The sequence below is a fragment of the Panthera leo genome, chromosome A1 (assembly GCF_018350215.1).
Source record: "Panthera leo isolate Ple1 chromosome A1, P.leo_Ple1_pat1.1, whole genome shotgun sequence".
Taxonomy (NCBI): Eukaryota; Metazoa; Chordata; class Mammalia; order Carnivora; family Felidae; genus Panthera; species Panthera leo.
The window spans coordinates 116,514,952-116,531,337 of NC_056679.1; the positions used below are offsets into that span (position 1 = coordinate 116,514,952).

The 16,386-nt window shown below is 34.4% G+C and overlaps 1 protein-coding gene across 3 annotated transcripts in view; it reads left to right on the forward strand.

Annotated features, from left to right (window-relative positions):
- Window positions 1-16,386, forward strand: part of ANKHD1 (ankyrin repeat and KH domain containing 1) — a 131,636-nt gene that overhangs the window by 90,642 nt on the left and 24,608 nt on the right. For all 3 annotated transcript variants that reach the window (XM_042937009.1, XM_042937025.1, XM_042937018.1), the window contains 6 exons: window positions 5,347-6,105; window positions 11,804-11,949; window positions 12,100-12,211; window positions 13,684-13,829; window positions 14,346-14,488; window positions 15,250-15,463. In XM_042937009.1, the coding sequence (XP_042792943.1) occupies window positions 5,347-6,105; window positions 11,804-11,949; window positions 12,100-12,211; window positions 13,684-13,829; window positions 14,346-14,488; window positions 15,250-15,463 (1,520 nt within the window). The remainder of the gene's footprint in view (window positions 1-5,346; window positions 6,106-11,803; window positions 11,950-12,099; window positions 12,212-13,683; window positions 13,830-14,345; window positions 14,489-15,249; window positions 15,464-16,386) is intronic.

Below are 16,386 nucleotides of genomic sequence, written 5' to 3' on the forward strand. Positions count from 1 at the left end.
CCATCCATCTTGACCCATATTCTCCTTTTTTAGGCAACTAATCTCACTTATCCATGGTCGGTTTTCAAAGGAATCAGCATTCTAGGTGGTATCTGACAGAGGCCTCAAGATCACCTCTATAAACAAAATGTGAAACCAGGTGATAGTGGTATGCTCCGTTTTCTAGCATTATTTAGCTTTACTAACTATAGTTTTGAACGTTCAGTTGGGAAAGGATATGTAAATAATATCAACCTTTTGCCCTTCCAAATCAGTTTTGTAAATAAATTTGTTACTTAAAGCCACTCTTGCATCCAACTTATTTGTTGTAACTGGTTCTCCAGGAATTCTGAAAGATAGGACTCATAATTATCTTCTGCAGGTTGTACATCTTAGAACTAATTTGTTGCAAAACACTAAAATGATGTCAGGATAAACAAAACACATCTTTTGTGTGTACCTCAGGCCCTCTTGAGGAGTAATTTCTTTTCTCTGGAGTCCAACAACACTTTATGGGATCTTCCTTCAGACTCTGGTCACTCCTGCCTCTTCCCCTCCCCTTGGACTTCAAAGTGTAGAAAGAAGGTTGAGTTAATCATACTCCATTCCTGCTGCTTTATTGTCATGGATCCTCTTTTGTTTTATTTATTCTCTTTTCTCCCTCTTCCCATTCCCTTACTTCCCTAGTAGGCAATGACTCTACTGCGTTTGATGTGAGTTCTTTTGTTCTTATAAAATGTTTACTACTTTGTGTGTATTTTTGATTTGCATGACTGGTATTGTGCTATAGGTCGTGTTTTATTTTTTACTTTTCTCACTCAGCACTGTTTTAAAGATCTATCGATGTGTATCCACCTCTAGATTATTTCTACTGGCAACACAGTGCTTCACCCTGTATATTTTTCTTGTTTTACTTCTCCTTTTCCAGTGATGGGTATACCAAATTGCCTCTCATTCCCCACCACCACAGACAATGCTGTGATGAAAGTCATGGTACAGTCCCCTTGTGGATCTGTGTGAGAATTTCTTTGGGATATAATCAGGAGCAGAATCACCTGTCTGAGGAATGCATAATGTTTATCTGACAAAGTGCCACAAATTTGCTCTCCGGGATGGCTATAGAAGTTTACACTCCCACTAGTAATGCATAAGGGTTCCCATATTATACACCCTCCTTCCCATTTCCATGCCTTCCAACCCTTGACTTAATTCTTACATTTGGATTTGTACATCTTTATCTCCCCTTTTAGACTGTAAGCTCCTCAAGGGCAGGGTTTATGTTGCTCATCTTTGTATGGCTCACTATGCCTTGCTTATACTAGATGCTCATATATTTGTTGAATAAATTAATGGTGCCAGGCTAAGAATTTAGATTATTCTAAAGACAAAAGAAAATTATTAAGAATTTTTTTAAGAAGAGAGACATTGCAATTAAAGAGGATGTGTAAAAAATTAAGAAGTAGTATTCTAGAGTGGTTCGGACAAGATCGGAAAAAATTTGAACATAAACTAAGAAATTAACATGCTGCTTTATATCCCAGAATTGTTTATTAGAGTAGGTAACATGAGAAGTTCTTATTTTTATATCAAATCAGTAAAATCATATAGAAATTATATGTACAGTGAATGAAATTGAGTGTTCCTCTGGAAATTTTACTCCTAATGTTCTCTAGTTTAGCAGATTTCCATGTAATCATGCTTATATGGATTTACATATGCCTGAATTTAATCTTTTAACATATAGCTGTTTACAGTAAAAGGCAGAAAGTTGAACTAATCTTTTAGGATGTTACACAGATGCTCTGTCTTTGGACATGCTTGGTTATCCTTACTGTATTAAAGCTGTATAGCATGCCCTGTTACTTTGGGAAATTCTGAGATAGAAATTTAGGCATAAAGGCAAAATAAGTCTTTTCTAGGCCAGTGGCTTTCATTTTTGACACATTTTGACTGTGACCGTAACAGGAAATATTTTATATTGAAACTCAGAACACAATATACATCGGTTTACCCAAATACAAATTCCATTAGATAATATATACTCTACTACACTTGATGTATTGTGTTATTTTCAACTGTATTTCATCAACCTTTTTTTCCATTTAAGACCCAGTTGGGAGTGCTATTTCATTCTAGTAAGATGCTGTGTAGTAATGTAAGAAAGCAAGGGAATTGTGGAACAGCGCTTAAATGTCCTTACACAAAATCAAGTAAGGAAATATGAAACCAAATCCAGATCCATCTGTATGTCCTATAATTTTCCCTTTGGCCATTATTTTTTATTGCACACTATACTATTTTATACATGAAAATAACTGATGGAATTAAGCTCATTTCAGTAGTAAACTAAATTTTTGTCAAATATATGTCTACCTCATTCCCTTACTGCACATAAAAGAAAGGCTATGTTTGAAACCGTCTCTGTGTTATGGTTTCCTATTACAAACTCTTAGTTTTATTGATGGTACAAAAGGGAAAGCTGAGGAAGTAGGATAAACACCAGACCAAAGAGTTAGATGTTGGTTTACCTATATTCCTAAATAGTACTTTATGATGTCTCTCACTGCTGCCAGTGAATAGATTTAATTTATTTGTATGCGACAGTGGGAGATGTTTTAAAAAGGTGGAACTCTTATTTTCTGGCATCTTACACAACTGCCTTCCTACCTACTAAAATTTTTGTTGCTAGAAGGATGCTTGTCACATTCTCTTCTTTTCCCAAACACAGAAGGTGTTGCTTTAACTTCTAGGAATAATTAGGTGACATTATTTGTGCTTCACCACCTTGTTTTATTCTTGATTTATAGCTTGAATTAGTGCTCTGTGTAGCTATGCAATCCCACTAACTCCATGATTACAGATACTCAGCCATTGGCTATTTTGGGAAGAACTGTTTTTTGTCCATTATTTTCCACCATCGTGTTCTTCCTGCTACATATGTCCTCAGCTTATAGTCTTTATATTCAGTTACATAAGTTACTTTTAGTAATCTTGTACTCTAAACTTCTTGGATTTTATTTGTTAACAAGATAGGGCTTGGGGTGCCTGGGTGGCTCAGTCCGTTAAATTGTTAACAAGATAGGGCTTGGGATGCCTGGGTGGCTCAGTCCATTAAGTGTCTGACTCTCAGTTTTGGCTCAGGTCATGATCTCATAGTTTCATGAATTCAAGCCCAGCGTTGGGCTCTGTGCCGACAGCACAGAGCCTGCTTGGGATTCTCTCTCTCTCTCTCTCTCTCTCTCTCTCTCTCTCTGCCCCTCCCCCATTTGAACTGTCTCTGTCTCAATAATAAATGACTAAACTTGAAAAAAAAAAAAGATAGGGCATATTCCTGTCAGTAAGTATACTAGCGTGTTGTAAATAAAATTAATGAGCATTTAAAGGAACATTCATTCTTTGCAGAGCTACTAAATTGCTGATGTTATTGCATTTATTACACAATTGAAAATTTCTTTGCTGGGCTAGCAGATGTCTACATTGCTGTTTGTGGCAGTAAATCTCCTTTTTCTTACCTGTTGATTGTTATTAGGTACTTGGAACAGATAAACCAAACCATGAATTCCTGTAAGATCTTATAGTAGTTATTAAATTATCTCACAAATATAACAGCTTTTGCTCAGGAAGATTAAAGTCTTTACCCATCTCTTAGTTCAGATATAAAATTAAATATGGGCAATACATTTTGATGAGGGTTGCTTTCAAAGAATACTTCTCTTAAAGTGATTGCCATAATTTCAGAACTGTGGTGTCCTGACGCTGTTAAAGTCAATATCTAGGGGGAAAACTGTTAGACTTTTTCATTAATAACATGTTGAAGATGCTTGAGGTACATGCAGTTTTGAGATCTCCGATTCTAGAAGAAAAAAACCAAAAAACAGTTGACGCTCTGATTTTTTTCCCTAGTGGTTTCATTACCCTCTTGTAATTCAGAGTATTTTAACATCAAATGGGTGATGACTTTTTCCTTTGGACTTGAGAATCATTGTGAATACGTTGGATGATCTTATTTTTAAAAACCTTAAGTTACTTATATTATTCATATATGTTGACTGCAATTCAAAATAGTAAACAACTATTTTTTACCCAGATCTTTTTTAAAAGCGGCTCTATTGTTGTTTAATTTACATACGTTAAAGGTCCTTCATTTTAAGTGTACAGTGCAGCGAGTTTTAGTAAATTTACAGAATTTTGTAACCATCACCACCATCTAGTTTTAATCTCTATCATTCTGAGACCTTCTCACTACTATAACCCCAAGCAACCACTACTTTTCTTTCTGTCTCTATAGATTTGCCTTTTTCTTTATAGATTTGATATAAATGGAATTGCATAATATGTGATCTTTTGTGACTGTCTTCTTTCACTTAGTGTAATGTTTTCAAGGTTCATCCCCCTTATAGAATGTATCAGTAGTTTGTTCCTTTTTATTGCTGAATAGTCCCAATTCTTCCTAAACAGGAGGATTAAGCCTTGAGTATGCCTCAGAGTAGTTACTGTATGTTTTTTTTCCTTTTTATGTCCCAATGTTAGGATTGTTAATATTGATAATTATTTTGTAATGAGGGGAGTAACTTAAGTGCAATCCAAAATCTTAAAATAACACACATTTACTTCATTTTTAACATACACTGTCAGTATGAGAAATCCTATATGAGAAGCCTGGTTTCTCCTAGGGTAATACTCAGTTTCTCTCGTAGACTTTTACATGAAGAGTTTATTTAAATTCAGAATAATTGTCCTTTGTGACTTAAGTTTAATATAGTTTTCAGGTAAAGAAATGCTAAAGACTTATTAGTGGAAAGTTTTAGGATAGGTCCTGAAAAAACTGATTTCATGTTGTATTTTAATGTAACAAGACAAAGGTTTTGGCCACTTGAAAAATACTTTTCACTACTTTGATTTATAAGTTACAGTTTCCTGTAGTAACCTTTACTTGCACAGTTAATATTGTGAAGAAACAATTGAAAAGTTAAGCTAACACTGATGATATCCTCAACGCTATTTTGACACTATTTTAGATTTGACGTTCTTTAAAAGTCCAATCTACTAAGCAAAATTTCGAGATTTTTCCTCTTTGATTTCCTTTCTCCCGGACCTGTTTTAATTTCCAGAATCCTCCTATCCTAAAGATTCGATTTTTTAATTAAAAAATTCCCATTTTTTGAATTGGCAACATCCCAGTGTGTGCTATGTGAAATAGAGGAGTCTAGTCTTTAATCTGCCTCCCACCGGTGTGAGTCTTTGAACATTCATTTTACAGCATTAGTTAAAAGGGTTTTGGGAGGGAGGTCCGTGTGTGTGGGAGGGGGAGCTGATTTTTTTTTTTTTTTAGCATGGCACTTTTTCAAACATTTTTCATGTGCTTAGGTACATCCAAGCAGAAGTCCAGTTCCCTGCAGGTAGCAGATCAGGACGTACTGCCACCTTTTCACCCATACCAGCCTTTGGAGTGCATAGTAGAGGAGACTGAAGGCAAGCTGAATGAACTGGGACAAAGAATTAGTGCTATTGAAAAAGCACAGCTTAAGTCACTGGAGTTAATTCAAGGTGAACCTCTGAACAAAGATAAGATAGAAGAACTTAAAAAGAACAGAGAAGAGCAAGTCCAGAAGAAGAAGAAAATACTGAAGGAACTGCAGAAAGTGGAAAGGCAGTTGCAGATGAAAACACAGCAGCAATTTACCAAAGAATACTTGGAAACCAAAGGTCAGAAAGACACAGTATCTCCACAGCAGCAGTGCTCTCATAGCGGAGTCTTCCCAGAAGGGGAAGGAGATGGTAGTCTCCCAGAGGATCACTTTGCAGAGTTACCTCAGGTTGACACACTCTTATTTAAAGATAACGATGTTGATGATGAGCACCAGTCTCCACCATCGGCAGCACAAATTGATTTTGTCCCAGTCCAGCCTTTATCATCTCCACAGTGTAACTTTTCCGGTGACTTAGGTTCTAATGGGACAAGTTCTCTTGAACTTCAGAAAGTATCAGGTAATCATCAGCTTATAGGACAGCCTCAGATTGCTATTACTGGACATGATCAGGGGCTGTTAGTTCAAGAACCAGATGGACTAATGGTTGCAACTCCAGCCCAGACGCTTACCGACACTCTTGATGACCTGATAGCAGGTGGGTTAAGAAATATATCTGTAATAATTTCTCTTTAATCTGTGTGCTCAACTTCTTTACATGACCCTCCAAAGACACCAACCTGGTACTTTTCCATTGTAGACCTATCTTTGTAAAATTACTTATTCCTGGAGGTGTTTTGGAAGTGAATTTAACTAAGCCAGACAGCACTAATGCACAAAAGTGTGTTTTCCCCTCTTCTTTTTCGTTATTTGCAAAGGCAAAGAAATAAAATTGACATGATCTTTTATTTTAGAACTTTGGTATCAAAACCACCCTGTGGGGGGAAAAAATCATTAAAAAATTAAATTAAATTAAATTAAAAAAAAAAAGAAAAAAAAAAAGAAACCACCCTGTGGGGGCACCTGGGTGACTCAGTTGGTAGAGCATGCAACGCTTGCTTTCCAGGTTGTGAGTTTAAGCCCCATGATGGGTGTAGAGACTGCTTTAAACAAATGAGCAAAAACATACCCTGTGTTGTATCTTGGGTAGGAGACCTCTAAATAGAATTTCTTTGTAGGCCTTAGAGATATTCACGTAAGAATTATACGTTAAATTTTCCTGCTATTGATTTTCATATGTGGATATCGTAATTCTAAATTACATGGCTTTCTCTTTATTTATAATTATATTAGATCACTTTAATATTTGTAATTAAAAGGGATGTTCAGAGAAAACTACGCATTCCATGTTCTTGTATCTGTGGTCAGAAGATTCAAATTACCCTGAAGTTATCATCAACTGGATGATGATTTGGAGATTGGGATTTTCATATTTACTATCCTGATGAAAGCACACAGACAAAGACACCACACATACACACAGGAAAAGAGAAAAAGAAAGGCCTGATAACCTTAAAGTATATGTTTCTGTTTATTGTTGTGTGGAAAATTACAACTAGATTTGAAATGAGGTGCACAAGTTTACTTTCCCTTTCATTGTCCTTGCAGCAGTGGGAAAACAGTGCAATTAATCATTTACCTTCCTAAAGATGGCTGGTGAATGTATCACCTCCATGAGAGCCCAGTTCAGAAATGCAGCCAGAATGGCTGTTGACAGTGGATGAAGACCAAGAACTAAGATGTAGCTGGAGTGATATTCAAAGGCAGGCCAGTCCTCTGTCTCTTGATTGCAACATTTTTTTCCTTACTGTTGTCTGTTTCCTCTTGTCATATTCTCCTCCCCTCTTCCCATCCCAATTATGCTATCCCAGTTTCCTTTCTTCTTTTGTGAGCTTTTAGCCTTCCTAATCTTTGCTGAATCTTTAAAAATGTGGAATAAGCTTACTTAAATCAGGAATTATATTGGGCTTGTATATGACTTGTAATGGTTATAGAACTGTGATACTGCCTATGAGTTTCCTCTGATACGTAATTAGTATCACTGTGCAGAAGAGGAATATCTTAGTTTCCTAGAAAGAGAATAAAAATGCTGGGAAAGGTTTTAAGAAGTTAGATTCTTTATTCTTTAGTTTGGGTTTTTTATACCTGCAGCCAACAGTCGCTTAACTCAAATGAACTTTGTGTCATTAGCATTGAGAGTTGTTATAAATTATGAATAAACTCTTAAGAGTTCATTTATAGTTCTAATTTCTAATCTAATATAAGCAGATATTTGAGTGTCAAGTACAAATATGAATAATAATAATGAAACCAAGCATATGGGAATAAAATTTTTACGACTTAGGATTCAATAAGTAGCATTATAATGTTTGTAATTACATACTCAGTTTGCAGTTATGAAACCCACATTACTGCTCAATCTAGCTTTGTTGTAACTTAGAACTTGTCTTTTTTTTTTTTTTTTTTAAATAATGTAGAAACAGCTCTAAAAGGAACTTGAAAATATTAACTTTATGGTAGTATTTATGGGTGGTTCTTGTATGGGAGGTGAAATTTTATTTCATTCAACTATTTGTTAAATTGAAATGGTCTTTTATAAAGTTCAAAATATTTGTTTAGAAACATCTTTTATTTATATATGTTAATATAAACTATGAAAATTTAATTTCTGTTAGACATTAGTGATAGTTGGCCTATCATTTTGTACAATATTCTTTTATTAACAAGCTTTCACATATAAATCAACCAATAAATACAAAAGTTATCTTCATATAAAAATTTTCCATTTTTATGAAGGTTATCTGTTTTAAAATATATAGCAACAATTAAATTTCCTTTTTCAGTATGACAAACTTTCTCACTTAAAGTTAAAAAATGTTATTTTATTAAGTCCCGGTTTCTTTTAATTTTCTTTATTGAAGGTGAAAGAAATTAGACAAGGGTGGATTAGGTGAATACCTAATTCTACGATTGCATGCTATATTAATATATTAATAATGATTATAGATCAGGCCAAAGATGTAATTAATTTTACCCAAATTAAATCTAGTTCTCATCCCTTGTATTTAATAAAGGAGAGAATACTGTATATCTTACAGTTTTACTTTAGAGAATATCCATTAAATAATAGCAATAAATTTTGCTCTTTAAATATAGGAGTATTTTTTTCTTTATTGCTTGTATGGCAAAATATTTTCATGTAAATGAGTTGGTTAGATAAGTAATTTAGTAAGACGGTGACTTGATTAACTTAGTATTTTAGTGTATAGTCTTATATGTGTCATACTTGATATAGTCCCAGACAGAATGTATGTAAACTCTTGGTTGGGAGCATGGTTCTTCAGGTCCTTTCCTTGTAAAAATAAGTGTTGGGCTTTTAGAAGTTATCATAATGACAAGTGATTCTCAGTTCAAATGTATAGAACTAAGATTTAGAAATCTAAAATTCAAAATAGCTTTGACAATTGAGCATTTCTAGAAACATCTGGTAAAAATTTTATCATTAATATATAAAGATCAATTAAAAATCAAATAATATCAATTTATTCACATTTATTGAGCACTTACCATGTATTAAGCTCTGTGCTCAATGCTTTATATACATTATCTCATGGCTATTTATAATAATCTTATAAAATAGGTCCTTTTCCCACGTCTGTTTTTCTGTTGAAAAACTAAGACATATGGATATTAAGTTACTACTAGGTGCCAAGATTTAAACTCAGTTCAGCCATGTTTAAAAACCTTAAGTGTAATATGCATGCATCTGATTCATCTTGAAGTTCTGGATTTATCTTAAAGATATTTGTTATTTCCTTGGACTTCTAAAAAAATGAACAGTTTCCCTTATTTTTATATAAAGATTTTATGTATATGTAAGGTTTTATATAGTTTTGTGGCTAGCGCATTGTTAGTGTTGTTGGCACCTTAATAGGTTCTCTTAAAACAAATTCTCGTTCAAAAGTATATTGCTTTAAGTAATCTTATAGTATAATCTTAAGAATAAAAAGTTACTTAGGAAATCCTCTTATTTTTGAGAGAATTTGCAATAAAATACCTTTAAATAATTTCTTCTAATGTTAATATTTTACTTATAGGCTTTTATTTATTTGTATATATTTACTAAAGTTACTGTTATATAAAACAGATTATGGTAATTTTCTAAACTCTCACAGCATAGTTTATGTACACGTAGTGTCTGAGATTTTTATATAGTAAAGTTTATTATTATCTTCCATATTGCCTACAAAACCATGTTAAATTTCATAAAGAATTAAGTAGAATATTGCAGTTAGTTCTTCTATCACCCCATTTTAGGATAGTGCATAAATTTAATTTGAATTGTATAGTGACTTTTGTGGCAGCAATCTGTATTAGTCATTTTCAGAGACATTTCATTCAGAGGTAGGAAACGTTTTAGGGTTTATGAAAATGTAATAGTCCTGGTGTAATTTTATGTTAATAATACCTTTATTCCACATGTACCTTTTTAAATCTTGCTACTTTCTAGTCTTCATTACTTTTCGTATGTAATTAATCCTATTAAAGTCACTTTTGTGGAATGTTTCTGATTGTCATTATTGCAAAGAGGAAAAAATGTTTCTAGGATAATATTGTACAAAAATGTATGATAGTTGATATAACAACACATTTTTGGTAATAGAGCTGTTAAATGCACAAAAGTATTTTTTAAAAACCATCTCTGTGAAGAAGTCTTTTTTGTATCACATCTGACATAGTGCTCTAATCAGTTATTTAAAAAAATTAAGAATCTGTTTTTCATAATAACAAAAGGAGATAACATGGATAGACAACATTAATAATGATAAAAAAAGTAGTTATGTTAGTAAGGTATATGTTGATAATTATGAGACTACTGTTGAAAGCTTATTATTACAGAGAAGCTACATATTATTCCTTAGTGTCTTATTTTCTAGAGCTGTTTTCCAAACGTATCTGCTGTTTTGAGGAGGTATAGCAAAATACTATCTGCTTTTAATTCATTGGTGACAAAAAATTTTTTTATTAAACTTTGTTTCCATTGTGCAAGTTCTTATATGTGAAACAAAAATACATAATAATTATTCCTATTCGTAACCATGATAGAAGCTATAGAAATTCATATGGCCAAGACAATTTTATATATATTGGTGGGGAGAAGAGCGGGACAGCTCAGGTAGAAATATATCTGAACATCTTAAGTTTGCAACTTATTTAAGAAGTACTATACTAAACTTAGTCATTTTTTCTTGTGAATGGTATCCTTGATTAGGATCCAGTCATATCAAAATTCTAGAGACTAAACATTCTCCAGCATGTGAAATGATTACATTTTCTATTGAGACCTGTGTTTTTGATTTTTGGTCTAGGTAAGAGAAGGTTATTGTCATTACTGAAGCTTTGTCTTTTTTTTTTTTTTTTCATATTATTAATGGTTATATGTTTTTTTCTGAGTATTTTCTTTAGTGAGTAGTAATGTTTATATTTTTCAATACAGTGAACAATAGTACTGAAAGTCCTATAAAATATCTGATACTTACATTTATTGAGCACTTAACATGTGCCAAACACTGTGTGTTTTAAATGTTTTTTGTTCCTTACCTAGCAGACAACTCATAACATCCCTCTGAATAGGTCCCATTTCTCCCTCTGTGGGGTTAACACTGTCTCTTAAGAAACATAAGCAATATGCAGAGACATAAAGATAGAATGTAAGTTAACTCAGTTTTCAAACACCAGACTGATATCTCTAATAAAAGTTCCAATGATCATTTTAAAAATAGTTTTATTTTCAGACATTGATGCATTTTAGCAAATTTTCAAAGTAAATATTGAATTTTAAAACATATTCTCTGCTATTTATGTGAGAAATATTTTAGTGTATTCTCTCCCCCCCCCTCTTTTTTTTGTATTGTCTTTAGGATGTTTTTATCTAATTACCTTTTACAAACTAAGATACAAAATTTATTATTTATTGGAAACTACTTTTTCCCTATTGACAGCATAAAAGGCTATCATTTGTTGTATATTCACTAAATAATGGGCACCATGCTAGTAAGTACTTTACATGCATCATCTCAAGTGGTGTTTCCAACAATATTTCAAGGCAGGTACTATTATTATCATCCTCATTTTACATATGAGGAAAATTGAGACTCTCCGAGGTTAAATTACTTGCCTGAAATCAGAAAGTGGTGGCACTAGGATTTAAGCATAGGTCCGTTTGACTCCAAGCTTGTGATTTGACTACTACATTATATTCCTGCTATAAAATTTTCTGTTTTTTTGTGTTTTTCTGTATACAAATGACTTCATTCTTTCAAGTAGCATTCAGCAATGTGAATATTGTTTTTCAGCTGTGAGTAGCAGAGTGCCCACTGGTTCAAACAGTTCCTCTCAGACCACAGAATGTCTTACACCTGAACCCTGTTCACAGTCTCCAAGCAATGTGGCTTCCCAGTCTATGCCCCCTGTGTATCCTTCAGTTGACATTGATGCACATGTGAGTAGATTGCTTTATTTAAACTTATTTTGCAAATTCTGATTTTCTTTGGAAAAGAAAATTATTATACATTCATTGTACAAATAAGAATTATTTGCTCTTCAATTGATAATCCCGTTGTAAACAAAAACGAACCTTTTTTCCTTTTAGACTGAGAGCAATCATGACACAGCATTGACATTAGCTTGTGCAGGTGGCCACGAAGAACTTGTGTCTGTACTCATTGCACGAGATGCTAAAATTGAGCACAGAGACAAAAAAGGTAAGACATGTCAGTCAGAAGTAAAGCCTAAGAGTTTTTTCGTGTGTGTTTTTGTGTGTGTCTGCCTGTTTAGAAAATAATTGTTATTTTTTTTAATATTTATTTCTGAGAGAGAGAATGGGAGCGAGCAGGGGAGGGGCAGAGAGAGAGAGAGAGAGAGAGAGAGAGAGAGAGAGAGAGAGAAAGGGAAAGAGGATCTGAAGCAGGCCTCATGGCTGATATTAGCGAGCCTGATATGGGTCCCAGACTCACAAACCTTGAGAACATGACCTGAGCCAAAGTTGGACGCTTAGCTGACTGAGCCACCCAGGCACCCCAAAAACAATTATTTTTTTATTATCAATAAGTAGTTCCTAAACTATCTCAGTGAAAAGATGGAGAAGCAGGGGTACCTGGGCAGCAGCTCAGTCCGTTAAGTGTCTGACTCTTGATTTCAGCTTAGGTCATGATCTCATAGTTTGTGGGTTCGAGTCCTGCATCGGACTCTGGTCTGACAGTGTGAAGCCTGCTTGGGATTGTCTCTCTCTCTTTCTCTCTGCCCCTCCTGCTCTTGCACGTGTGTGTGTGTGCGCGTGCACGTGCGTGCGCTCACTCTCTCTCTCTCTCTGAAAATAAATAAATTTTTAAAGGTGGATATGCATATTTCAATTAGGAATATCCAGATTTGTTCATTTACAGAGCCAGATTATTCTCAAAATTTTTTTTAAATTAAGACTATATATCATGAGTGAAATACAGCAAGTTGTGGTTGCCTTTCTTTTTTTTTCTTTGTAATTTTTTTTTAATGTTTATTTATTTTTGAGAGAGAGAGACAGAGCACAAGCGGGGGAGGGGCAGAGGGAGGGGGAGACACAGAATCTGAAGCAGCTTCGGGCTCTGAGCTGTCAGCACAGAGCCCGACGTGGGGCTCAAACTCACAAACCATGAGATCATGACCTGAGCCGAAGTCGGACGCTCAACCGACTGAGCCACCCAGGCACCCCATGGTTGCCTTTCTTCTTAATCCAAAAGTATAATATCCAGAGCTCATTATGAGTATAAACTTTAGTAGTTTTGTTTGACTTAGCATTTAGTTTTTATCAGGTATTTTGGGGTTTTTGTCACTAACAAATGAGAGCTTAGAGCAATTTGTTAAATGGTTATAATTATCTACCTTAATGACCTTATTCTATTAAAATAATAGAAAACTGAGGGGCCCCTGGGTGGCTCAGTTGGTTAAGCGTCCGACTCTTGGTTTTGGCTCATGTCGTGATCTCACCATTCATGAGTTCAAACCCTGCATTGGGCTCTGCACTAACAGCCAGGAGCCTGCTTGGGATTTTCTCTCTTTCCCTCTGTCTCTGCCCCTCCCCTACTCACTCTCTCTCTCTCTCAAATAAATAAATAAACTTAAAAAAAATTTTAATAGAAAATTGAAAACAATGGCTCAATAAGCAAAAAAAACAAATTTGAGATTTTTATTTCTCCTTTAGGTTTCACACCACTGATCCTGGCAGCAACAGCAGGCCATGTTGGAGTTGTTGAAATCCTTTTGGATAAAGGTGGCGATATAGAAGCACAATCTGAACGAACTAAGGATACTCCACTTTCATTAGCATGTTCTGGTGGACGTCAGGAGGTGTGTTAATGTTAATTTTCACTTTGTAACCATTATGCTCGTATTTTAAATATGCATATACTAAGTAATTTAGCTACATGAATAAAACTTGCCTGTGTTTTGACATGTTCCATATACTAAGTTTAATGGGAGTAGTGAATCACCTTTCATAGAATTTGTTTCTTGCCGTTTAGGCAAAAAAATTTCTGTTTATCCTTACATTTATTGGGGGCTGAATGAACCATAATCCTAACACATATGAAATGCAAGTTCATCACTCAACAATTGACGAGTAGGAAGAGTAACATTTTAAAAATAAAAAAAGAGAGAGTAATATCTTGTTATTGTAATATAATTGGGGTTTCAAAGCTCCAAATTCCTGATACGAAGTTTAATCCATTTCTCCAGTTGCTGATACTTGAATATCTAGGGCATAATTAAAATGCCAGATATTCAGGCAAGGAAGTTACAGGTTCCATTTCTCCGTGCTTCCTTCATTATAAGTTGAACACTTGTTTTTTATATTTTACTTTGTAGGTGGTAGACTTGCTGCTGGCTCGAGGTGCAAATAAAGAACACAGGAACGTGTCTGATTATACACCATTGAGTCTAGCTGCATCTGGAGGATATGTTAATATCATTAAGATCCTACTTAATGCTGGGGCGGAGATTAATTCAAGGTATGTATCTTCATTTTATTATTCATGATTAGTACATTACTACATTGGGGTTAAATGTCTTCCTCTATATATCTGGACAGATACCACTGTTAATTAAGATAGTAATAAAATCAAGTATACTTTAACTAAAAGTGAAAATTTTTTTTAAAGATTGTATTAAAGTTACAAGATCAACAATTATTCCTGTAATGTGCTTATAAGTAGTCACAGCTTACTTCAAAATGCTAACATGGCTATTTTTAGAGAGGTGTCATCTCGGAAAGTACTTCATTATGTGTAGTTGGAAATTTATAACCTCTAAATAGGGGTTATCTTTTACATTGTGTAATTTTCCAGGGTGCCTGGGTGGTTCAATCAGTTAAGCATCTGACTCTTGATCTCAGCTCAGGTCATGATCTCATGGTTCATGAGTTTGAGCCCTGCATTGGGTTCTATGCTGATAGCATGGATCCTGCTTGGGATTCTCTCTCTCCTTCTCTCTCATACACTCTCTCTCTCCCCACCCCCCCCCCGCCCTCCCCCCCATGCTGTCACTCTCTCAAAATAAATAAACAATAAATAATATTAATGTATAAATAAATAAATAAATAAATAAATAGATTTTCCTATTCCTAATTAGTAGTCTACACAAATAAAATTTACACTGGTGTTAGAAACCTTTCTTTTTACTGAATCATTTTCATCTTTTATATTCTCTATGCTTTTTAAAACGCAATAGGCAACATATTACCTTAATTTTCTAAGCACATTTCTCCCTTTAGGACTGGGAGTAAACTGGGTATTTCTCCCCTGATGTTGGCTGCCATGAATGGACATGTTCCTGCAGTGAAACTGCTGCTTGATATGGGTTCAGACATTAATGCCCAAATAGAGACCAATCGGAACACGGCTCTTACTTTGGCCTGTTTTCAAGGCCGAGCAGAAGTCGTGAGTTTGCTTCTGGACCGAAAAGCCAATGTTGAACATAGGGCAAAGGTAAGAATTTTATAACTTGTCGACTACTTCAGGTATATTTCTAGTGTAAAAAGTGTGGCATTTCGGGGCACTGGACTGGCTCAGTTGGTGTAGTGTGGGACTCTTGATTTTGGAGCTCTGAGTTCAAGCCCCACATTGGGTGTAGAGATTACTTAAAAATAAAGTCTTAAAAAAAAAATATCGCTTTTCAACTCCAATTGTGCTATTTTAAATTGTTGTAAGTTAAAACTGACAACCCAAGGCAGGACCAGGGAACTGTGCTGTATACAGTGGTCAGTGACACAATATCATCATTTGTGACTTTTATTAAGAACAATGAAGAAAGTAGAATCACATTTTCCAACCTCAACCTTAAGTAGCTCTCTATGAATCTTCCAGTTTGCAATTTTGACTGTAATAAGATTTTGTAGTGATTGTTTTGTAGAGTTCTTTTTTTTAATTTCTTAGGTAACTTCTACTCCCAACATTAGGTTTGAACCCACGACCCTGAGATCAAGAGTTGTATATTCTACCAACTAAGCCAGCCAGGTGTCCCATATAGAGTCCTTTAATGTAGATTTTTAAAGAACTGCGTGGATTATAAAATTAAGACAGCTAAAATCTAATCTGATCGTGACAGATTCTGACAATTTCATGAGTGTTTGGCATTTAGAAAGGAGTTAGTATCTCGGCGTTTTTAATTGCTGTGCTTGGAATTATTAGAAACTTACAACCCTAGAAAAGCGTAGCTTATATAGAATTCATTATAATCACACAACGAATGGCCAAATTTTTAGTCATTTCAAATTTGAAAGGTCTGAATGAAATTCTCATATTGTCTCTCTGAACTGCATTAGTTATGTTTCTTAAAATTTAATACAACATTTACATTTTTTTAATCTATGAAATTAGGGAGTGGAGTTTTCCTCAAATTTTTCATAGCA